This window comes from Oncorhynchus tshawytscha, linkage group LG28 (assembly GCF_018296145.1).
Source record: "Oncorhynchus tshawytscha isolate Ot180627B linkage group LG28, Otsh_v2.0, whole genome shotgun sequence".
NCBI classification, from domain to species: Eukaryota; Metazoa; Chordata; class Actinopteri; order Salmoniformes; family Salmonidae; genus Oncorhynchus; species Oncorhynchus tshawytscha.
In genome coordinates, this window is record NC_056456.1 from 42,161,701 (window position 1) to 42,187,867 (window position 26,167).

Here is a 26,167-nt window from a genome sequence, read left to right on the forward strand (position 1 = left end):
TTGGTGGAGGGACTGGAGGGGGCAGCCAGCAGGGTTAGGTCAGGGGTGGTCAGGGAGTTGTCAGGGAGTGGTCAGGGGTAGAAGGGGGCAGGTAGCAGGGTTAGGTCAGGGGTGGTCAGGGGGAGAAGGGGGCAGGTAGCACGGTTAGGTCAGGGGTGGTCAGGGGAGAAGGGGGCAGGTAGCACGGTTAGGTCAGAGGGTGGTCAGGGGGAGAAGGGGGCAGGTAGGGGTTAGGTCAGGGGGTGGTCAGGGAGTTGTCAGGGAGTGGTCAGGGGGAGAAGGGGGCAGGTAGCAGGGTTAGGTCAGGGGGTGGTCAGGGGGAGAAGGGGGAGAAGGGGGCAGGTAGCATGGTTAGGTCAGGGGTGGTCAGGGGGAGAAGGGGGCAGGTAGCATGGTTAGGTCAGGGGTGGTCAGGGGGAGAAGGGGGCAGGTAGCACGGTTAGGTCAGGGGTGGTCAGGGGGAGAAGGGGGCAGGTAGCATGGTTAGGTCAGGGGTGGTCAGGGGGAGAAGGGGGCAGGTAGCATGGTTAGGTCAGGGGTGGTCAGGGGAGAAGGGGGCAGGTAGCATGGTTAGGTCAGGGGGTGGTCAGGGGGAGAAGGGGGCAGGTAGCACGGTTAGGTCAGGCGGTGGTCAGGGGAGAAGGGGGCAGGTAGCAAGGTTAGGTCAGGGAGTGGTCAGGGAGTTATCAGGGAGTTGTCAGGGAGTGGTCAGGCAGTGGTCAGGGAGTTGTCAGGGAGTGGTCAGGGAGTTGTCAGGGAGTTGTCAGGCAGTGGTCAGGGAATTGTCAGGGAGTGGTCAGGGAGTGGTCAGGCAGTGGTCAGTGAGTGGTCAGGGAGTTGTCCCCAACATCATATGAATGAGTGATGGTACAGAACGGCATAGGCTAGATGCAGTAGATGGTATCGAGTACAGTTTATACATTGAGTAATGTAGGGTATGTAAACATTATATTAGGTAGCATTGTTTCAAGTGGCTAGTGATATATTTTACATCAATTTCCATCATTTCCCATTATTAAAGTGGCTGGAGTTGAGTCAGTGTGTTGGCAGCAGCCACTCAATGTTAGTGGTGGTTGTTTAACAGTCTGATGGCCTTGAGATAGAAGCTGTTTTTCAGTCTCTCGGTCCCTGCTTTGATGCACCTGTACTGACCTCGCCTTCTGGATGATAGCGGGGTGAACAGGCAGTGGCTCGTGTGGTTGTTGTCCTTGATGGCCTTCCTGTGACATCGGGTGGTGTAGGTGTCCTGGAGGGCAGGTAGTTTGCCCCCGGTGATGCGTTGTGCAGACCGCACCACCCTCTGGAGAGCCTTACGATTGTGGGCGGAGCCGTTGCCGTACCAGGCGGTGATACAGCCCGACAGGATGCTCTCGATTGTGCATCTGTAGAAGTTTGTGAGTGCTTTTGGTGACAAGCCGAATTTCTTCAGCCTCCTGAAGCTGTCTGTGTGGGTGGACCAATTCAGTTTGTCTGTGATGTGTACACCGAGGAGCTTAAAACTTACTACCCTCTCCACTACTGTCCCATCGATGTGGATAGGGGGGTGCTCCCTCTGCTGTTTCCTGAAGTCCACAATCATCTCCTTTGTTTTGTTGACGTTGAGTGTGAGGTTATTTTCCTGACACCACACTCCGAGGGCCCTCACCTCCTCCCTGTAGGCCGTCTCGTCGTTGTTGGTAATCAAGCATACCACTGTAGTGTCGTCCGCAAACTTGATGATTGAGTTGGAGGCGTGCATGGCCACGCAGTCGTGGGTGAACAGGGAGTACAGGAGAGGGCTCAGAACGCACCCTTGTGGGGCCCCAGTGTTGAGGATCAGCGGGGTGGAGATGTTGTTACCTACCCTCACCACCTGGGGGCGGCCCATCAGGAAGTCCAGTACCCAGTTGCACAGGGCGGGAGCTTGATGACGAGTTTGGAGGGTACTATGGTGTTAAATGCTGAGCTGTAGTCGATGAACAGCATTCTCACATAGGTATTCCTCTTGTCCAGATGGGTTAGGGCAGTGTGCAGTGTGGTTGCGATTGCGTCGTCTGTGGACCTATTTGGGCGGTAAGCAAATTGTAGTGGGTCTAGGGTGTCAGGTAGGGTGGAGGGGCTATGGTCCTTGACAGGCTCAGGGTTCCATAGCCGCAGGCAGAACAGTTGAAACTGGAGCAGCAGCACGGCCAGGTGGACTGGGGACAGCAAGGAGTCATCATGCCAGGTAGTCCTGAGGCATGGTCCTAGGGCTCAGGTCCTCCGAGAGAGAGAGAGAAAGAGAGAATTAGAGAGAGCACACTTAAATTCACACAGGACACCAAATAGGACAGGAGAAGTACTCCAGATATAACAAACTGACCCTAGCCCCCCGACACATAAACTACTGCAGCATAAATACTGGAGGCTGAGACAGGAGGGGTCAGGAGACACTGTGGCCCCATCCGATGATACCCCCGGACAGGGCCAGACAGGAAGGATATAACCCCACCCACTTTGCCAAAGCCCAGCCCCCACACCACTAGAGGGATATCTTCAACCACCAACTTACCATCCTGAGACAAGGCCGAGTATAGCCCACAAAGATCTCCGCCAGGGCACAACCCAAGGGGGGGCGCCAACCCAGACAGGAAGATCACATCAGTGACTCAACCCACTCAAGTGACACACCCCTCCTTGGGACGTCATGAAAGAGCCCCAGTAAGCAGTGACTCAGCCCCTGTAATAGGGTTAGAGGCAGAGAATCCCAGTGTCTTCCACATTTAACCCAACCCCTCTGAATCAGAGAGGTGTAGGGGGAATGCCTTAATCGACATCCACATCATCGGCGCCTGGAGAACAGTGAACTGCCTCGCTCAGGGGCAGAACGTTAGATGTTTTGCCTTTCGGTTACGGGCTCAACCTGCCACCCTAGTTAAACTGTACATAAAACTTTGAACAGTTCTTATTTTCCTAAATAAACAATATATTGCTTGTATGTTCTGGCAACTCAGTGATTGTGATCATTGTGATGATAAATTTAAACGTCTTTGCCACATTGGTTTTTGGATGTGAACTGAATTGTCCCTAGTGGTCTCCTCCAACCATCCCATCTAGCGGGGTGCAAGGAGGAAAAACAAGTTTTTTTAAATGAATATCAAATCAATACATAAAGCACATGAGGGAACACAAGCATACATGGATTACAAGCAATGGACAATCGAGCTAGGGGCGGGGCTGGGGGCGGGGCTAGGGGCGGGGCTGGGGGCGGGGCTAGGGGGTACAATATCACATTACAATTACACAAGGACCTTAAGGGACATGCATATACTTACAATTCTAACAGCTTTTTTGTTAGTAGAGCATTTAACCGTCTTAAAATACAGTTCAATTTCTTTTTGTAGGGTACGAAAATGTGGTTTTCTGTTTGTAAAGTTACATTTGTGTATATGAAATTTGGCCAAAAGAATAATGAAATTAATTACATAAAAATGATTCTGCTTATTTCTATCATATGTAAAGAATCCAAACAGTACATCTCTCCACAATAGTGTAAAATCTTCATAAATGTGTTCAATTATAAACCTACTGATGTCTTGCCACAGTTTTCTTACATGCATACAATGCCAAAAAAGATGCACAACTGTTTCTGGGTGGTCATTACAAAAGGAGCAATTTGAGTTGATGTTTTCCTTAAACTTCTTCATATAGTGGTTGGCAGGATAATATTTATGAATAATTTTAAAGGAAACTTCCTTAATTTTGTTAACAAGTAGGTATGTGTGTGGCAACCTCCAAACTTTTTTCCAACAGATATTATCAATAAATCCATTCCAATAAGGCATGACATAAGGTATAGATACAACATCCTGCTGAAACAATGTTCGTATCACTCTGTTGATGAATGGACCAAAAGATAAACAAATCTTTCCTACTGATGAGTCAACAGGGTCAATAGAAGGTAGGCTCTGAGGGTCAGGTCTTGACATGTTCCTGAATAACATAGCAACACCTGAGGGAATGGCATCTAAAACAATGGCAACATCTTTAGGTGTTACAGGGACCTTGTAAACTGATAAGAATTCTTTATAACTGAGTAAAAGACCCTCTGCATTTACCAGTTGGCTCACCAATAGGATATTATTTCGGAACCAATATTCTAAAAACAGAGAGGTATTTTTATACAATATATCCCGATTATTCCATATATAATATCTGTGTGGAGAAAAATTGTGTTTATAAATTAAGGACCGTGACAAGAAAACCTGCCGATGAAAAGCAGAAAGTTTCACTGGAACTTTGTCAATATTATAATTGCAAAACAACATGAAGTTAAGGCCACCAAAAGTAGAGAAGACATGAGGAATAAAATCCCAGATAGAAGTGGGTCTTCTTAGGAATTGTTTTATCCAATTGATCTTAAAAGTGTTATTTAAAGTAGTAAAATCCAGAAAATTCAGTCCACCATTCTCATAAGTGTTCATTACAACAGTTTTCCTAATGTAATGGGTACGGTTTCTCCAAAGAAAGTTGAAAAGCATCTGGTCTATGTCCTTGCTTATTTTACGGTCAAGATATAAAGATAGAGCACCATATGTTAGTCTAGAGATACCTTCAGCCTTGGTTATTAGGACTCTACCTTTTAAAGATAAGTCCCTCTGTAGCCATTGATTTAGTTTCTTCTGGGTTTTTTTAATAAGAGGGTTAAAATGTAGTAAGCCTCTAGACTTCTGATCCTTTGTAATGGTTATGCCTAAATATGGAAGTTCTTCTTTTACTGGAATACCATAATATGAAGGTGTCACACAATCTTTGACAGCTATGAGTTCACATTTCTTAATGTTAAGATATAGACCAGACGCTTTGGAAAAAAAAAGGTACTTCAACAGAGGATTTGGAACTTGATGTTTAAGACGTATCCGTCGACGACCACCAGAGGGCGCTATAGCACTAGGCTACAATATTACTGGGGCGCGGTGTAGGACCATGAACTATACCGACTGTGTTTAAAAGGAAAGTTATTGCTATTTTTTTCCTATGTCATGTTTTAGTCACACCTACCGTGCGCGCACACACACCCTCAAATAAGATTTCCACATTCCGTTTAAAGTTGTTGTCCAACTGCATTGCTGGGAGGCAGGAACAGAGACACACCCATAGGGAAAAGACTCAGGAGAGTGCGGCGATGGTGAATCTGTAGTTACTAAGTCACTCCGTTATTTAGGTTGACGTGATGACGAGGTCGTGGCTGCCGTCCCTGCCGTAGGCTAGTCGTTTTACAGCGGGTTACATGCTGGCTGTGGCGGACCGGTTGACAGTCGTGTTGGTAAGGCTATGTGCATCTACTGAAGACGAGGCAACAGGTTGCAACCATGGCCGTTAAAGGTAAGATAAACATCACATTCATTCAGGGTCGCTACAATTATTATAAAAGTTTATTTTGCCATATGTGAAATGGGGGAATAGGAAAAAGTGAATATTGTTGTTAATTTATTCTTTATTAGAATACAGTTTTGTAATATTTATATTACTCGGTGAGATAATTTAAAATAGGCAAAGTGTGCTGCGTCTTTAATTCGTTTGTTTATTTTTAAAGTAACTTGTTATTGTTGTAACTAGGTGTAACCATTTGGTTGATAAGCAGAGGGAATGACTGTGTTGCACAGCTGATTAGTTTAATCTAACATTCAGTCAAGTCTTGTATTAAATTTAATCTGCCCTACGTTTAAAAAGGTGAAGAAAAAAAACACACACCAAAAAAGAGTGATGCAAATTTTGCATAGCCTATAAGGTCTGAAAAAACTCACCGAGAGAGAATGTAACAGCTCACATTGTTCCAGAATGAGATCACCTGAGAATAAACCTCACCTCCTTTCCTCTCTTCCTTGCCTCTCCTCCTTTCCTATGCTCTCTGTCTCTCTGTACACATCTCTTGACTACAGTAACACAGTACACACATAACAATGTCTCTCTGTAGGCCTACACACCAGAAGATCTCTCTCTCTCTCTCTCTAGCCATTCTACACACACACACACACACACACACACACACACACACCTAAGATAAGATCTCTCTCTACCTACTCTACACACACACACACACACATACAATGATCTATCACTCTACACACACCCTAAGATATTTCAGGAACACATACTCTAAGATACACTCTATATACAACGGCATGTGGACACCCCTTCAAATTAGTGGCCACACTATTTAAAAAATATAAAGAAATCGAGCACACAGCCATGCAATCTCCATGGACAAACATTGACAGTAGAATGAATAGAATAGAATGGGCCTTACTGAAGAGCTCAGTGTTTTTCAACGCAATCGTCATAGGATGCCACCTTTCCAACAAGTCAGTTCGTCAAACCGGGGGGGCGCTCTGCCCTGCTCGAGCGGCCTTGGTCAACTGTATGTGCTGTTATTGTGAAGTGGAAACAACTAGGAGCAACAACGGCTCAGCTGCGAAGTGGTAGGCCACACAAGCTCACAGAACGGGACCGCCGAGTGCTGAAGCGCGTAGCGCGTAAAAATGGTCTGTTCTCAGTTGCAACACTCACTACCGAGTTCCAAAACACCTCTGGAAGCAACGTCAGCACAAGAACTGTTCATCGGGAGCTTCATGAAATGGGTTTCCATGGCCGAGCAGCCGAAGATCACCATGCGCAATGCCAAGCGTCGGCTGGAGTGGTGTAAAGCTCACCGCCATTGGACTCTGGGTTTGGCGGAGGAGAAATACTGGTCTGGGGCTGTTTTTCATTGTTCGGGCTAGGCCCCTTAGTTCCAGTGAAGGGAAATCTTAACGCTACAGAATACAATGACATTCTATATGATTCTGTGCTTCCTACTTTGTGGCAACAGTTTGGGGAAGGCCCTTTCCTGTTTCAGCTTGACAATGCCCCCGTGCACAAAGCAAGGTCCATACAGAAATGGTTTGTCGAGATCGGTGTGGAAGAACTTGACTGGCCTGCACAGAGCCCTGACCTCAACCCCATCGAACACCTTTGGGATGAATTGGAGCCAGGCCTCATCGCCCAACATCAGTCCTCGGCCTCACTAGTGTTCTTGAGGCTGAATGGAAGCAAGTCCCCGCAGCAATGTTCCAACATCTAGTGGAAAGCCTTCCCAGAAGAGTGGAGGCTGTTATAGCAACAATGTTCCTACATCTAGTGGAAAGCCTTCCTAGAAGAGTGGAGGCTGTTATAGCAACAATGTTCCTACATCTAGTGGAAAGCCTTCCCAGAAGAGTGGAGGCTGTTATAGCAACAAAGGAGGGACCAACTCCATATTAATGCCCATGATTTTGGAATGAGATGTTGGACAAGCAGATGTCCACATACTTTTGGTCATGTAGTGTATGAACACTCCCAAATACCGCCCCTGAGAACTCTCACTCTGCACCTGAATAACTCTACTGTAGACATACTCCAAGACGAGACATTCCCCAGAAACAAACTGTTTAGATAATGCCAAGTGAGTGTGCCGTTGAACTAGACAAGCGGGTAGGCCTGCTGCTGCTTGCCCAAATGGCACCCTATTCCCTATATAGTGAACTACTTCTGATCAGGGCCAATAGGGAATAGGATGGCATTTGGGACGTTGCACTGTTGACGTGCTGTTTCATAGCAGGCAACATAGTACATTAGTCATCCACAACCTTTGACCTCAGTGAGAGACTTGAGTCCCAAATGGTACCCTAATCCCTATATAGTGCACTACTATAGCACCCTATTCCCTATATAGTGCACTACTATAGCACCCTAATCCCTATATAGTGCACTACTATAGCACCCTATTCCCTATATAGTGCACTACTATAGCACCCTAATCCCTATATAGTGCACTACTATAGCACCCTATTCCCTATATAGTGCACTACTATAGCATCCTAATCCCTATATAGTGCACTACTATAGCATCCTAATCCCTATATAGTGCACTACTATAGCACCCTATTCCCTATATAGTGCACTACTATAGCACCCTAATCCCTATATAGTGCACTACTATAGCACCCTAATCCCTATATAGTGCACTACTATAGCACCCTATTCCCTATATAGTGCACTACTATAGCATCCTAATCCCTATATAGTGCACTACTATAGCATCCTAATCCCTATATAGTGCACTACTATAGCACCCTATTCCCTATATAGTGCACTACTATAGCACCCTAATCCCTATATAGTGCACTACTTTTAACCAGAAAAGTACATAGGAAATATGATGCCATTAGGGACACAGTCCACGACTGGGATTTCCAAACACACAGAGACACCCTCATCAGTCAATACGGTGCTATTTCCCTCATCAGTCAATACGGTACTATTACCCTCATCAGTCAATACGGTGCTATTACCCTCATCAGTCAATACGGTGCTATTACCCTCATCAGTCAATACGGTGCTATTACCCTCATCAGTCAATACGGTGCTATTACCCTCATCAGTCAATACGGTGCTATTACCCTCATCAGTCAATACGGTGCTTTGCCTCATCAGTCAATACGGTGCTATTACCCTCATCAGTCAATACGGTGCTATTACCCTCATCAGTCAATACGGTGCTATTTCCCTCATCAGTCAATACGGTGCTATTACCCTCATCAGTCAATACGGTACTATTACCCTCATCAGTCAATACGGTGCTATTACCCTCATCAGTCAATACGGTGCTATTACCCTCATCAGTCAATACGGTGCTATTACCCTCATCAGTCAATACGGTGCTATTACCCTCATCAGTCAATACGGTGATATTTCCCTCATCAGTCAATAGGGTGCTATTTCCCTCATCAGTCAATACGGTGCTATTACCCTCATCAGTCAATACGGTGCTATTACCCTCATCAGTCAATACGGTGCTATTTCCCTCATCAGTCAATATGGTGCTATTTCCCTCATCAGTCAATACGGTGCTATTTCCCTCATCAGTCAATACGGTGCTATTTCCCTCATCAGTCAATACGGTGCTATTACCCTCATCAGTCAATACGGTGCTATTACCCTCATCAGTCAATACGGTGCTATTTCCCTCATCAGTCAATACGGTGCTATTTCCCTCATCAGTCAATACGGTGCTTTGCCTCATCAGTCAATACGGTGCTTTGCCTGTTCTGTTCTATGACAAAACCACAGCTTTCCTGTCGTATCATCGTACCACGGAACAGATGTTGAAACATTATCAATCACTCCAACCTTTAGACTCTGTTGCCATGGCTACCAGAGTCACTAAGGATGTAGCTCCATATTCCCCATGTAGTCCACTACTATTAACCAGAGCCCTTTGACCCTAAAAGGAATAAGGTGCAAGCTAATATCAGACCAGAGCATTAGGCTACACATGGGTGGGTTAACTAGTCAGACCAGAGCATTAGGCTACACATGGATGGGTTAACTAGTATCAGACCAGAGCATTAGGCTACACATGGATGGGTTAACTAGTATCAGACCAGAGCATTAGGCTACACATGGATGGGTTAACTAGTATCAGACCAGAGCATTAGGCTACACATGGATTGGTTAACTAGTATCAGACCAGAGCATTAGGCTACACATGGATAGGTTAACTAGTATCAGACCAGAGCATTAGGCTACACATGGGTGGGTTAACTAGTATCAGACCAGAGCATTAGGCTACACATGGGTGGGTTAACTAGTATCAGACCAGAGCATTAGGCTACACATGGATGGGTTAACTAGTATCAGACCAGAGCATTAGGCTACACATGGGTGGGTTAACTAGTATCAGACCAGAGCATTAGGCTACACATGGGTGGGTTAACTAGTATCAGACCAGAGCATTAAGCTACACATGGATGGGTTAACTAGTATCAGACCAGAGCATTAGGCTACACATGGATGGGTTAACTAGTATCAGACCAGAGCATTAGGCTACACATGGATAGGTTAACTAGTATCAGACCAGAGCATTAAGCTACACATGGATGGGTTAACTAGTATCAGACCAGAGCATTAGGCTACACATGGATGGGTTAACTAGTATCAGACCAGAGCATTAAGCTACACATGGATGGGTTAACTAGTATCAGACCAGAGCATTAAGCTACACATGGGTGGGTTAACTAGTATCAGACCAGAGCATTAGGCTACACATGGATGGGTTAACTAGTATCAGACCAGAGCATTAAGCTACACATGGATGGGTTAACTAGTATCAGACCAGAGCATTAGGCTACACATGGATGGGTTAACTAGTATCAGACCAGAGCATTAGGCTACACATGGATGGGTTAACTAGTATCAGACCAGAGCATTAAGCTACACATGGGTGGGTTAACTAGTATCAGACCAGAGCATTAGGCTACACATGGATGGGTTAACTAGTATCAGACCAGAGCATTAAGCTACACATGGATGGGTTAACTAGTATCAGACCAGAGCATTAGGCTACACATGGATGGGTTAACTAGTATCAGACCAGAGCATTAGGCTACACATGGATGGGTTAACTAGTATCAGACCAGAGCATTAAGCTACACATGGGTGGGTTAACTAGTAGGCCTAACATGGATCTTAATGTGGACTCTGTTGAACCACACTGTTAGCACACATTTCAATCACTCCAACAACAAATCCCTGGAATTGTTGTTGGATAAGGTCATCATAGCGTTAGCAAACATCATAGTGTTAGCAAACATCATAGCGTTAGCAAACATCATAGCGTTAGCAAACATCATAGCACTCTTACTTTAAAAAAACAAGATGGAGGGGATTCAACAAGGAATCCCTAGTTTCAGTTTCAGTGTCCCCACTGATCAAGTGATTGTTTGTTGTATTGATACAACAGGGAAGTTGTTTTAGTTCAAGGGGTCCACAACCCAACCTCTCAGTGACTGTATGTTGACCTGATCAGATAGTTTCAAATCAATGATGAGGTGAATAAATGACCAGCCTATCTGGCATCTAGACTGTTGTAAAGCCTTCAGAGCCCTGTAGCAGATAACCTGATTGATCTATGTGTATCAATGAATGTGTGTGTGTGTTAAACACATCAAAATACAGTCTGCTTCAGTCAGAATAGTTCTGCATATAATACTGCAACAGTAAACAGTATCTTTCCATTCTCAGTTATCTTTCCATTGTAATAGATTGTAGCAGAACTTTGAGGCCTATTTTTGTAGTCCTGAGTTTCAACAAAGCCTTTCCATTAAGCTGTGAAGGATGCAAATGATACTGAGTAAAAATAACAAGAGGCCGATGTGCATCCCAAACGGCACCCTATTCCCTATGTAGTGCACTACTTTAGACCCTATTCCCTATGTAGTGCACTACTTTAGACCAGAGCCCTATTCCCTATGTAGTGCACTACTTTAGACCCTATTCCCTATGTAGTGCACTACTTTAGAGCAGAGCCCTATTCCCTATGTAGTGCACTACTTTAGACCAGAGCCCTATTCCCTATGTAGTGCACTACTTTAGACCCTATTCCCTATGTAGTGCACTACTTTAGAGCAGAGCCCTATTCCCTATGTAGTGCACTACTTTAGAGCAGAGCCCTATTCCCTATGTAGTGCACTCTGGGCTTTGGTCAACGGTAGCGCACTATATAGGGAATAGGGGATGCATTTGAGGCTAGATAAACAGTGGCTTGTCACAGTCCTCAGTCTCTTTGGGATACCGTCTTTGACAGAGACAGTGTTGAATACTGCTCTTTGTAAACAAATACACTTCCTCCCTCAAACTCCCCTGTGTGTTTCCTAAGAAAATACCCCCAAATACACGTCCTCATGTTGGTAAATAATTATGATGTAGTTCCATCTGGATGTACTGTGACCAGCAGGCAAAGACCGGATACCATAGCCTGTTGGAGCACATGGTTAACGTACGGTTCTCTCTGAATGCAAGGTTTGATTCTAGCCAAGCTGTAACACACAGTAACCTGTGTAGTGCATCACATGTTGTCATACATTTTAGTGTTTACATCAGACTATGAAATGTCTGAGTTCATTAACCCACATCTCACATGCCCAGGGTACACACTGGGTCCCGACCCATAGTTATAGAAACCCTGTTATAGAAACCCTGTTATAGTTATAGAAACCCTGTTATAGTTATAGAAACCCCGTTATAGAAACCCTGTTATAGTTATAGAAACCCTGTTATAGAAACCCTGTTATAGTTATAGAAACCCTGTTATAGTTATAGAAACCCTGTTATAGAAACCCTGTTATAGTTATAGAAACCCTGTTATATAAACCCTGTTATAGTTATAGAAACCCTGTTATAGAAACCCTGTTAAAGAAACCCTGTTATAGTTATAGAAACCCTGTTATAGAAACCCTGTTATAGTTATAGAAACCCTGTTATAGAAACCCTGTTATATAAACCCTGTTATAGTTATAGAAACCCTGTTATAGAAACCCTGTTATAGTTATAGAAACCCTGTTATAGAAACCCTGTTATAGAAACCCTGTTATAGTTATAGAAACCCTGTTATAGAAACCCTGTTATAGAAACCCTGTTATAGAAACCCTGTTATAGTTATAGAAACACTGTTATAGAAACCCTGTTATAGTTATAGAAACCCTGTTATAGTTATATAAACCCTGTTATAGAAACCCTGTTATAGAAACCCTGTTATAGTTATAGAAACCCTGTTATAGAAACCCTGTTATAGTTATAGAAACCCTGTTGTAGTTATAGAAACCCTGTTATAGAAACCCTGTTATAGAAACCCTGTTATAGTTATAGAAACCCTGTTATAGAAACCCTGTTATAGAAACCCTGTTATAGTTATAGAAACCCTGTTATAGAAACCCTGTTATAGAAACCCTGTTATAGAAACCCTGTTATAGTTATATAAACCCTGTTATAGAAACCCTGTTATAGAAACCCTGTTATAGTTATAGAAACCCTGTTATAGTTATAGAAACACTGTTATAGTTATAGAAACTCTGTTATAGTTATAGAAACCCTGTTATAGTTATAGAAACCCTGTTATAGTTATAGAAACCCTGTTATAGTTATAGAAACCCTGTTATAGAAACCCTGTTATAGAAACCCTGTTATAGTTATAGAAACCCTGTTATAGAAACCCTGTTATAGTTATAGAAACCCTGTTATAGTTATAGAAACCCTGTTATATAAACCCTGTTATAGTTATAGAAACCCTGTTATAGAAACCCTGTTATAGAAACCCTGTTATAGTTATAGAAACCCTGTTATAGAAACCCTGTTATAGAAACCCTGTTATAGAAACCCTGTTATAGTTATAGAAACCCTGTTATAGAAACTCTGTTCTAGTGATTGAAAGCCATTCTCATTATACAGCTAGTGTACAGCCTTATTTCTGCTAGTCACAGCCTCACAGGTGACAGACAGGTGTTTTCTCTCTACAGCTCAGTGGAATTAAATACTACCCGGGTTAAAAAGTAAGGGTGGGCAATCTTCCACTCTGTTCTTCCATCTCTCTTTTAGAGAGCCAGTCAGCCAGTCTGCTGGGTTGTTGGGGAGTTCCTGTCTTCTCTTCCTGTTCTATTGTTGTTGAGGAAGTGTGACATCATATCCACACACAGATACAGGCTTTCTCTCTGTCTTTCTGCCAGCCACACAGATACAGGCTTTCTCTCTGTCTTTCTGCCAGCCACACAGATACAGGCTTTCTCTCTGTCTTTCTGCCAGCCACACAGATACAGGCTTTCTCTCTGTCTTTCTGCCAGCCACACAGATACAGGCTTTCTCTCTGTCTTTCTGCCAGCCACACAGATACAGGCTTTCTCTCTGTCTTTCTGCCAGCCACACAGATATAGGCTTTCTCTCTCTCTCTTTCTGCCAGCCAGACAGATACAGGCTTTCTCTCTGTCTTTCTGCCAGCCACACAGATATAGGCTTTCTCTCTCTCTCTTCTGCCAGCCAGACAGATACAGGCTTTCTCTCTGTCTTTCTGCCAGCCACACAGATACAGGCTTTCTCTCTGTCTTTCTGCCAGCCACACAGATACAGGCTTTCTCTCTGTCTTTCTGCCAGCCACACAGATACAGGCTTTGTCTCTGTCTTTCTGCCAGCCACACAGATACAGGCTTTCTCTCTGTCTTTCTGCCAGCCACACAGATACAGGCTTTGTCTCTGTCTTTCTGCCAGCCACACAGATACAGGCTTTCTCTCTGTCTTTCTGCCAGCCACACAGATATAGGCTTTCTCTCTCTCTCTTTCTGCCAGCCAGACAGATACAGGCTTTCTCTCTGTCTTTCTGCCAGCCACACAGATATAGGCTTTCTCTCTCTCTCTTTCTGCCAGCCAGACAGATACAGGCTTTCTCTCTGTCTTTCTGCCAGCCACACAGATATAGGCTTTCTCTCTGTCTTTCTGCCAGCCACACAGATATAGGCTTTCTCTCTGTCTTTCTGCCAGCCACACAGATACAGGCTTTCTCTCTGTCTTTCTGCCAGCCACACAGATACAGGCTTTCTTGCCCCCTTGTCCTACCTGTTTAAAATACGTTTTTTAGAGTCCGTTGAGAGAGAGAGTTTTTTAACTATAAAGAAGCTTTTGTTGATCACCTTTCATTTAAATTTGTCCAGAATACCCTTCACAAGTCAGATGGAGAAGACGGTCAGGATTTAGGATCTGTTGACCATTACAGTTGACCATTACAGAGTTGGTTCTGTTGACAGACTCAACACAACAACAATATAGTACAGACAAAAGACACAATACAGTAGACAGGCGTGAGAGGTGGACGTCTGATCCCCAGCGTTCTGGCCGACGGCCTCCCAGACTTGTCAACAACCAGCCAGGAACCTCAGAAGAGTTGCTGCAGGGGTTGCTGGGTAACAGATTCCTGAATACATCTCTGTGAAACAACAAATAGCATGTCTCTCTGGGAGGGAGAGAGGCCCAGGACAGCAACACAATTAGACCCAACCAAATCTTGAGAAAACTAAAAGATAATTACTTGACAATTACTTGACACATTGGAAAGAATTAACAAAAGAACAGAGCACACTAGAATGCTATTTGGCCCTAAACAGAGAGTACACAGTGGCAGAATACCTGACCACTGTGACTGGCCCTAAACAGAGAGTACACAGTGGCAGAATACCTGACCACTGTGACTGACCCTACACAGAGAGTACACAGTGGCAGAATACCTGGCCACTGTGACTGGCCCTAAACAGAGAGGACACAGTGGCAGAATACCTGACCACTGTGACTGACCCTAAACAGAGAGTACACAGTGGCAGAATACCTGACCACTGTGACTGGCCCTAAACAGAGAGTGGCAGAATACCTGACCACTGTGACTGACCCTAAACAGAGAGTACACAGTGGCAGAATACCTGACCACTGTGACTGGCCCTAAACAGAGAGTGGCAGAATACCTGACCACTGTGACTGACCCTAAACAGAGAGTACACAGTGGCAGAATACCTGACCACTGTGACTGGCCCTAAACAGAGAGTGGCAGAATACCTGCCCACTGTGACTGACCCAAACTTAAGGAAAGCTTTGACTATGTACAGACTCAGTGAGCATAGCCTTGCTATTGAGAAAGGCCGCCGTAGGCAGACATGGCTCTCAAGAGAAGACAGGCTATGTGCACACTGCCCACAAAATGAGGTGGAAACTGAGATGCATTTCCTAACCTCCTGCTCAATGTATGACCATATTAGAGACACATATTTCCCTCAGATTACACAGATCCACAAAGAATTCAAAAACAAATCCAATTTTGATAAACTCCCATATCTACTGGGTGAAATTCCACAGTGTGCCATCACAGCAGCAAGATTTGTGACCTGTTGCCACGAGAAAAAGACTCAGTGTGTCACGTTCTGACCTTAGTTCCTTTGTTTTGTCTTTGTTTTAGTATGGTCAGGGCGTGAGTTAGGGTGGGAAGTCTATGTTTGTTTTTCTATGTTGTATTTTACGTTTGGCCTGGTATGGTTCTCAATAATTTTGTTTAGTGTTCAGTTTCGATTATATTAAAAATCATGAACACTTACCACGCTGCACCTTCTTCCACCACCGATGGCCGTTACACAGTGAGCATAGCCTTGCTATTGAGAAAGGCTGCCGTAGGCAGACCTGGCTCTCAAGAGAAGACAGGCTATGTGCTCACTGTCCTCAAAATGAGGTGGAAACTGAGCTGCACTTCCTAACCTCCTGCCAAATGTATGACCATATTAGAGACAAATAATTCCCTCAGATTACACAGATCCACAAAGAATTTGAATACAAATCCAATTTTGATAAACTCCCATATCTATTGTGTGAAATACCACATTGTGCCATCACAGCAGCAAGATGTGTGACCTGTTGCCACAAGAAAAGGGTAACTAGTGAAGAACAAACACCATTGTAAATACAACCCATATTTATGCTTATTTATTTTCCCTTTTGTACTTTAACCATTTGCACATTGTTACAATACCGTATAAAGACATAGTATGACATTTGAAATGTTGTTATTCTTTTGGAACTTCTGAGAGTGTAATGTTTATTTTTATTGTTTATTTCACTTTGTTTATTATCTACTTCACTTGTTTTGGCAAAGTTAACATATGTTTCCCATGCCAATAAAGCTCTTAAATTGAAAGTGAATTGAGAGAGAGAGAGAGAGAGAGAGAGAGAGAGGGAGGGAACTGCACTGGCCAACTTTGTAATCACAATCATGACACAATGTCTGTCTGTCTCTCTCTCCTCTCTCTTCTCTCTTTCTCTTCTCTCTCTCCTCTCTCATTGTCTGTCTGTCTGTCTCTCTCTCTCTCTCGGCCCTCCCTCCTCTGTCTGTCTGTCTGTCTGTCTGTCTGTCTGTCTGTCTGTCTGTCTGTCTGTCTGTCTGTCTGTCTGTCTGTCTGTCTGTCTGTCTGTCTGTCTCTCTCTCTCTCTCATTGTCTGTCTCGCTCTTTCTCTCTCTCTCTCTCTCTCTCTCTCTCTCTCTCTCTCTCTCTCTCTCTCTCTCTCTCTCTCTCTCTCTCTCTCTCTCTCTCTCTCTCTCTCTCTCTCTCTCTCTCTCTCTCCAGAGATGTTCTCTCAGTGGGCTCTACTCTTGCTGTGTACTCTCCCTGTGATGACCATCCACTCAGAGGGATGTCAGTGTCCAGGAGCCACCATTTTGGCCCAGTTTCCCTCTGTCCTACCCGCTGAGGCCTGCTGCCTGAACTACTCCGGCTCCACGTTCGGCCATGTTCGCTGGACCATGCTCACCAACAGGACCAGACTACAGCTTCTGGACCTGTCTCACTGTACCATCACTCAGATAGACCTGGAGGACACAGAGACCACACTCTCTCCTCTCCAGGAGGTCTATCTGGGTCACAACAGACTGACCTCCATCCCAGGGAACTTCCTGTCAGATCTGCCCAGCCTGAAGGTGCTGGAGCTGGGCATGAACCAGCTGAGGGAGCTGCCTGAGGATTTCCTCAAGGGATCTGACGGCCTTCAGGAGCTAGATCTCAGGGGCAACCTTCTCCGTTCTCTCCCCACCTCTGTGCTGTCTCTGCGGGGTCTGGAGAGGCTTGAACTGGTGGACAACCCCTGGGACTGCTCTTGCTCCCTGGTGGAGGAGCTGGACAACAACAAAACCAGCCTGCAGGGCATCGTGGGTAACATCACCTGCGCATCTCCTCGGAGCCTGGCTGGGCGGCTCGTGTGGTCGGTGGCACCTGGTGACGTCTGCCGCCCACCAGGGCTCACGGCACTTTTCATCCTCCTGCCCCTCTTCATCCTCCTCGGCCTCGTCCTCTGCTGGTGCTGTGGGAGGAAGAGGAAGACGAAGGAGAAGCCGGCCTTCGGCTCCTCCAAGAAGAAGGCCTCCCACTCCCATTCACCCAACGGTCACCACCACCACCACCACCGATCCAAGCACCCAGCAGGCGGAGGAGGGGGTAACTACCCCACGGCGGGGGACAGCAGCAGGAAGGAGATGTTGAAGAACCAGCTCCTCCTGCGACCCTCCTCCACCCTTCTTGGCTCCACCAGGGACATCTATGAGGAGGTGGAGATTAAAGTAGAATCTGTGGAGTCCCTCTCTCACTCCCTCCCCAACTCCCCTCCCTCTCCTGGGTCCTCCTCCCAGACAGAGGGCCCCGAGCTGGACCTGGGCGGACAAGCAGAGCTGGATGCAGTGAGTGTGACGGAGGTGATGAAGGACTCAGCAGACAGGGAGAAGGCTTATATGACCCAGTCCACTGAATACTACAGTCTGGTGCCAGGGATGGACCTGGACGACTCAGATCACGCCCCGGACTATGCCTCGGATCAGGCCTCGAACCACGCATCAGACCACGCAGAGTACGCGAGTGTTGACCTGTCGTGAGAATGGACATAGGTTCGCTAGAAGGAGTGTGTCTCTCATGACTGGCTGACTGGCTTGAGTGTGTGTGTGTGTGTGTGTGTGTGTGTGTGTGTGTGTGTGTGTGTGTGTGAGTGTGTGTGAGTGTGTGTGTGTGTGTGTGAGTGTGTGTGTGTGTGTGTGTGTGTGTGTGTGTGTGTGTGTGTGTGTGTGTGTGTGTGTGTGTGTGTGTGTGTGTGTGTGTGTGAGTGTGTGTGTGTGTCAGAGAAAAAGAGAGACAGAGTGTTGAATGTTCCACAGAGATGTGGTCGGAACTGAATTATCAATCACAATCATATGACAGGATGTGAGGTCACCTTGAGATCTCCAGGATGGGATTGACTTGAGCTCCAGTGTGACCAAATCATCCACCTCCACCACCACACCACCACAACCACACCACCACAACCACACCACTACCACCACCACCACACCACCACAACCACACCACTACCACCACCACACCACCACCACACCACCACCACACCACACCACCACCACCACCACCACTACCACCACCACTACCAACACAACACCACACCACCACCACCACTACCACCACACCACCACCACACCACTACCACCACACCACCACCACACCACCACCACCACCACTACCACCACAACAACACCACCACACCACCACCACCACCACCACACCACCACACCACACCACCACCCACCACCACACCACCACCACACCACCACACCACCACCACACCACCACCACACCACAACACACTACCACACACCACCACATCACAACACACCACCACACCACCACACCACCACATCACCACAACACCACCACACCACCACCAACACCACCACACCACCACACCACAACACACTACCACACCACAACACACTACCACACCAACACACCACCACACCACCACACCACAACACACTACCACACCACCACACCACAACACACTACCACACCACAACACCACAACAACACACCACCACACCACAATACCACACCACAACACCACCACACCACAACACCACACCACAACACCACCACATCACCACACCACCACCACACCACCACCACCACACCAACACCACCACACCACCACACCACAACACACTACCACACCAACACACCACCACACCACCACACCACAACACACTACCACACCACAACACACTACCACACCACCACACCACAACACACTACCACACCACCACACCAACACACTACAACACCACAACACACTACCACACTAACACACCACCACACCACCACACCACAACACCACAACACACTACCACACCACCACACCACAACACACTACCACACCACCACACCACAACACACTACCACACCACCACACCACAACACACCACCACACCACAACACACTACCACACCACCACACCACAACACCACAACACACTACCACACCACCACACCACCACACACCACAACACCACAACACACTACCACACCACCACAACACACTACCACACCACCACACCACAACACACTACCACACCACAACACACTACCACACCACCACACCACAACACACTACCACACTACCACACCACAACACCACAACACACTACCACACCACCACACCACAACACACTACCACACCACCACACCACCTCAACACACTACCACACCAACACACCACCACACCACAACACCACCACCACCACACCACCACACCACAACACCACCACAACACACTACCACACCACCACACCACAACACACTACCACACCACCACACACCACAACACCACCACACCACAACACACTACCACACCACCACACCACAACACACTACCACACCACCACACCACCACACTACCACACCACCACACCACAACACACTACCACACCACCACACCACAACACACCACCACACCACAACACACTACCACACCACCACACCACCACACACCACAACACACTACCACACCACCACAACACACTACCACACCACAACACACACTACCACACCACCACACCACAACACACTACCACACTACCACACCACACTACCACACCACCACACCACAACACCACAACACACCACCACACACCACCACAACACACCACCACACCACAACACCACCACCACCACACCACCACCACAACACCACAGCACCACCACCACCACACCACCACCACACCACAGCACCACCACCACCACACCACCACCACCACACCACCACCACACCACCACACCACAACACCACCACCACCACACCACCACCACACCACCACACCACAACACCACCACCACCACACCACCACCACCACACCACCACACCACAGCACCACCACCACCACACCACCACCACCACACCACCACCACACCACCACCACAACACCACCACCACCACACCACACCACCACACCACCACACCACAACACCACCACCACCACACCACCACCACACCACCACACACCATGTGAGTCTCATTCTATTCCACATTCTATTTCCATTAACACTAAGACACTCAGACTGACTGTATTGTGTTCTACACAACATGGGAAGTCACAAAGAACACTGATGGAAGTGAACTACCCTGTGTAACATCGTATCCTGATGGAAGTGAACTACCCTGTGTAACATCGTATCCTGATGGAAGCAACATAAACATCGACTGACAGTTAAAATGACTGTTGCAAGATAATCATCATCATCATCATCAACAACAACAACGTAATGTCCAAGAAGGATTAGTGTCTAAGTGTGTATGTCTGGGAAAGAGAGGTTACACTGTTACCATGTCAGAAAGTTGAATAAACTGTAGGTGACCACTTCTTGCTCTCGGCACAGATTTGTTGTTTTCTTCATTTCTGTATGTTCAGATTGTCAAACATCGTATCTGTCCATTTTCTACTTTGTCTGAATTGCATATTTGTTATTTGGGATAAAAAATAAATGCTCCTTTCTCATGGCTGTCTCTTGAGGTTGTTCAAGGTGATAAGACGGAAGACTCATTTTAGTTAGCTAAATATTCACAGTAAAAGATATATAGAGGACTCATCGTGGATTTAACCCATTTTAGCATGGACATGGAGGGCTTCCACCATTTTAAAGTAGTCAACTGGGTGGGGATTCCTATGAGTTGGCAGCAATCAATGCCAATGAAGAAGAAGAAAATGAACTACTTTAAAATGGAGATGGCCTCAATGGCACTGCCCATTCTGTCACAGACGCCATAATGGCACAGATACAAAAATGAGTCCTCTATCTATCTCTATGGGTACAACATGTACATCAAGGCTGTAGAGTGGTGAGGAGGAGTCTACCATGTCTGGGGGCGACTCCCCCATTCATTTTCTGTATTCAGAGTTCACTCAAACATCGTTTTAAGCTTTGTTTTTACCATTGACAGTTACAGCTGATTCCAGGATTGTATATCGATTCGATGTCCATAAATATTAGTCATCTGATTTATTCATTTCAGTCTCTGAATTAAAATCAATCTGTTCGCCTCCATCTCCTGATATCAGGATGATTTTTAAAAAAGAGACAACAATCTGTCTCCTGAATTAGCCTAGTGTGCATTGGCGGGTGCCAACTATATCCTGTCCCAATCTTGTTTTCCCTGGCTAAACTAACTGGCTAGCTGAACTATGTTCGTTTTCGTACCTCATTGCCAAAATTAATCAAGACTGCACTCTCAACTTCAAAACTCCTTTGCTAGTTAAACAAAATCACGTAACTAAGAAATTCTCTGGAAATAAACTTAGCTGGAGGTTTCTGACTCACCCCGCTTGGCTAAATGGGATACGTAGTGATCACATTCAAATATGGTCCACAGTCTAGTACCTTTAAAGACATTCTTCGGTACTTTGACGACTAAGAAAGCATTTTTTTCAACCTCCTGCTTTGGGCTGGATGTGTCAATATGTAGTTCTATGCAGAATCTATGAGCAGAATTACTGTCTTACCTCAATCAGCCACATAGATTGAAAGCAATTGTTTTCTCGGTGCCATGCCATATTTACCTACATTTCCCCCCCACGTGGGCCAGCCCCCTAACAATTTGAGTTCTAGTCAATGAGCTTCAGCCCCTCGCATTTGAGCGACAGCCAGCCTGCCCAGCGTTATCCAATGAGGTTGCTGGGCGGGTCCAACGGCTCAGTGGACTCAACAGAGAGAGAGAGAGTAATGACGTGGTGCACATATCTGCACATATGTGATGGAGTACTCAATAATCAGGGACCATTTTTGGCTCGTGAGTTCTACTTTCAGAACTACTGGCTAAAAAGTATGCAAAATACCGGAGTATCTCTTTAATCAATCAATCAATCAATCAATCAAATGTATTTATAAAGCCCTTCTTACATCAGCTGATATCTCAAAGTGCTGTACAGAAACCCAGCCTAAAACCCAAAACAGCAAGCAATGCAGGTGTAGAAGCACAGTGGCTAGGAAAAACTCCCCTAGAAAGGCAGGAACCTAGGAAGAAACCTAGAGAGGAACCAGGCTATGAGGGGTGGCCAGTCCTCTTCTGGCTGTTCCGGGTGGAGATTTATAACAGAACATGGCCAAGATGTTCAAATATTCATAGATGAGGGTGCAACAGGTCAGCACCTCAGGAGTAAATGTCAGTTGGCTTTTCACAGCCGACCATTAAGAGTATCTCTACCGCTCCTGCTGTCTCTAGAGAGTTGAAAACAGCAGGTCTGGGACAGGTAGCACGTCTGGGACAGGTGACACGTCCGGTGAACAGGTCAGGATTCCATAGCCGTAGGCAGAACAGTTGAAACTGGAGCAGCAGCACGGCCAGGTGGACTGGGGACAGCATGGAGTCATCATGCCAGGTAGTCCTGAGGCATGGTCCTAGGGCTCAGGTCCTCCGAGAGAGAGAGAACGAAAGAGAGAATTAGAGAGAGCCTACTTAAATTCACACAGGACACCAGATAAGACAGGAGAAATACTCCAGATATAACAGACTGACCCTAGCCCCCCGACACATAAACTACTGCAGCATAAATACTTAACCTTTTTTAAACTTGAATATTTGTTTATTTAATTGGACTTTATTAATGTAATGAGTAACCTTCCCTTGGCCTCTCAGCCTCTCTCTGTCCTAACAGTGATCCAGGACCCAGGACCCAGGCCAGACCTTTCTCAGTCAGCTACCTGAAATCCCTCCTCACCTGAAGTCTTTCCTCACCAGCCATGGTACCAGAGAACCAGAGTCAGAGAGTCAGAGAACCATGGTACCAGAGAACCAGAGTCAGAGAGTCAGAGAACCATGGTACCAGAGAACCAGAGTCAGAGAGTCAGAGAACCATGGTACCAGAGAACCAGAGTCAGAGAACCATGGTACCAGAGAACCAGAGTCAGAGAGTCAGAGAACCATGGTACCAGAGAACCAGAGTCAGAGAACCATGGTACCAGAGAACCAGAGTCAGAGAGTCAGAGAACCATGGTACCAGAGAACCAGAGTCAGAGAACCATGGTACCAGAGAACCAGAGTCAGAGAGTCAGAGAACCATGGTACCAGAGAACCAGAGTCAGAGAGTCAGAGAACCATGGTACCAGAGAACCAGAGTCAGAGAACCATGGTACCAGAGAACCAGAGTCAGAGAGTCAGAGAACCATGGTACCAGAGAACCAGAGTCAGAGAACCATGGTACCAGAGAACCAGAGTCAGAGAGTCAGAGAACCATGGTACCAGAGAACCAGAGTCAGAGAGTCAGAGAACCATGGTACCAGAGAACCAGAGTCAGAGAGTCAGAGAACCATGGTACCAGAGAACCAGAGTCAGAGAACCATGGTACCAGAGAACCAGAGTCAGAGAGTCAGAGAACCATGGTACCAGAGAACCAGAGTCAGAGAACCATGGTACCAGAGAACCAGAGTCAGAGAGTCAGAGAACCATGGTACCAGAGAACCAGAGTCAGAGAGTCAGAGAACCATGGTACCAGAGAACCAGAGTCAGAGAACCATGGTACCAGAGAACCAGAGTCAGAGAGTCAGAGAACCATGGTACCAGAGAACCAGAGTCAGAGAGTCAGAGAACCATGGTACCAGAGAACCAGAGTCAGAGAGTCAGAGAACCATGGTACCAGAGAACCAGAGTCAGAGAGTCAGAGAACCATGGTACCAGAGAACCAGAGTCAGAGAACCATGGTACCAGAGAACCAGAGTCAGAGAACCATGGTACCAGAGAACCAGAGTCAGAGAGTCAGAGAACCATGGTACCAGAGAACCAGAGTCAGAGAGTCAGAGAACCATGGTACCAGAGAACCAGAGTCAGAGAGTCAGAGAACCATGGTACCAGAGAACCAGAGTCAGAGAACCATGGTACCAGAGAACCAGAGTCAGAGAGTCAGAGAACCATGGTACCAGAGAACCAGAGTCAGAGAGTCAGAGAACCATGGTACCAGAGAACCAGAGTCAGAGAACCATGGTACCAGAGAACCAGAGTCAGAGAGTCAGAGAACCATGGTACCAGAGAACCAGAGTCAGAGAGTCAGAGAACCATGGTACCAGAGAACCAGAGAACCAGAGTCAGAGAGTCAGAGAACCATGGTACCAGAGAACCAGAGTCAGAGAGTCAGAGAACCATGGTACCAGAGAACCAGAGTCAGAGAGTCAGAGAACCATGGTACCAGAGAACCAGAGTCAGAGAGTCAGAGAACCATGGTACCAGAGAACCAGAGTCAGAGAACCATGGTACCAGAGAACCAGAGTCAGAGAGTCAGAGAACCATGGTACCAGGCTCTGATTTCACCCACCGTGGGAGGCAGTAATTATAACATTGGGTTACCAGGTACTCAGACAATCACCCAGGGCTGGAGTGCAGCTGCCCTCTCTCCATCCAGTTCTCAGAGAGGTCTGATACATAGAATTAGAATGACTATAATTAGAACCATAGAATTAGAATGACTAGAATTAGAACCATAGAATTAAAATCATTAGCACGGATATGACCCATTCCATGGTGGGTGGACCAGCAACTATATTGATTGAGCAAGTCACATTGCTCTGGTCTGATTCTGAGACCTTCCTGCAGTCTTCTCCACCAGGCCAGTCACATTGCTCTGGTCTGATTCTGAGGACCTTCCTGTAGTCTTCTCCAACAGGCCAGTCACATTGCTCTGGTCTGATTCTGAGGCCTTCCTGCAGTCTTCTCCACCAGGCCAGTCACATTGCTCTGGTCTGATTCTGAGGACCTTCCTGTAGTCTTCTCCAACAGGCCAGTCACATTGCTCTGGTCTGATTCTGAGGACCTTCCTGTAGTCTTCTCCAACAGGCCAGTCACATTGCTCTGGTCTGATTCTGAGGCCCCTCCTGCAGTCTTCTCCGCCGGGCTAGTGATCAGACTAAACGGGAGGGGGATCTATGTTCTGTAATATACATAACTTTTATGAGAGAGAGAAAGAGAGAGAGAGAGAGAGAGAGAGAGAGAGAGCTTCCTGGAATTAAACCACACATGAAGCCCTCTACTGAGCTAACTGAATAATACAAACAAAAACCATTCTGAAACATATCTACCTTTTATCTTGCCCATATTAATGCAAAGGTAAGTAGCTAATACTCCCCTACATTTGCGGATCCTTATATGATTTGAATCAATGTGATTAGGACGTTGGTAGGACTGGTAAGTCCTTAAGGGGCGGCTCTCCTATAGACACCAATGCGACAGCAGCTGGACTATATATATTATATTATAGTTCATTGACTTCCATTGAAACAGAAAAAAAATCAGGGTTAAATCTAATAACTTCCTTTTCCATGTTCTTTTGAAAAGACAGATGGACCCATAAATAATGTGCTGCTACACCTGCATTGCTTGCTGTTTGGGGGGTTTTAGTAGTTTGATTTAGCACAAGGAGATCAGCTGAGAGACTTGGGAACTATGGTCTAGAGGCACTCAGTTTAACAGTGATATTAGTCATACCATGT

At 46.2% G+C, this 26,167-nt stretch overlaps 1 protein-coding gene across 1 annotated transcript; it reads left to right on the forward strand.

Moving 5' to 3' along the window:
* The first annotated feature begins 4,977 nt into the window (after nt 1-4,977).
* Nucleotides 4,978-18,389, forward strand: si:ch211-106k21.5 (trophoblast glycoprotein). Its single transcript, XM_042308172.1, has 2 exons — nt 4,978-5,343; nt 16,959-18,389. The coding sequence occupies exons 1-2, from the start codon at nt 5,331-5,333 to the stop codon at nt 18,251-18,253; spliced, it is 1,308 nt and encodes a 435-aa protein (XP_042164106.1). The 5' UTR covers nt 4,978-5,330; the 3' UTR covers nt 18,254-18,389.
* Nucleotides 18,390-26,167: the final 7,778 nt, after the last annotated feature.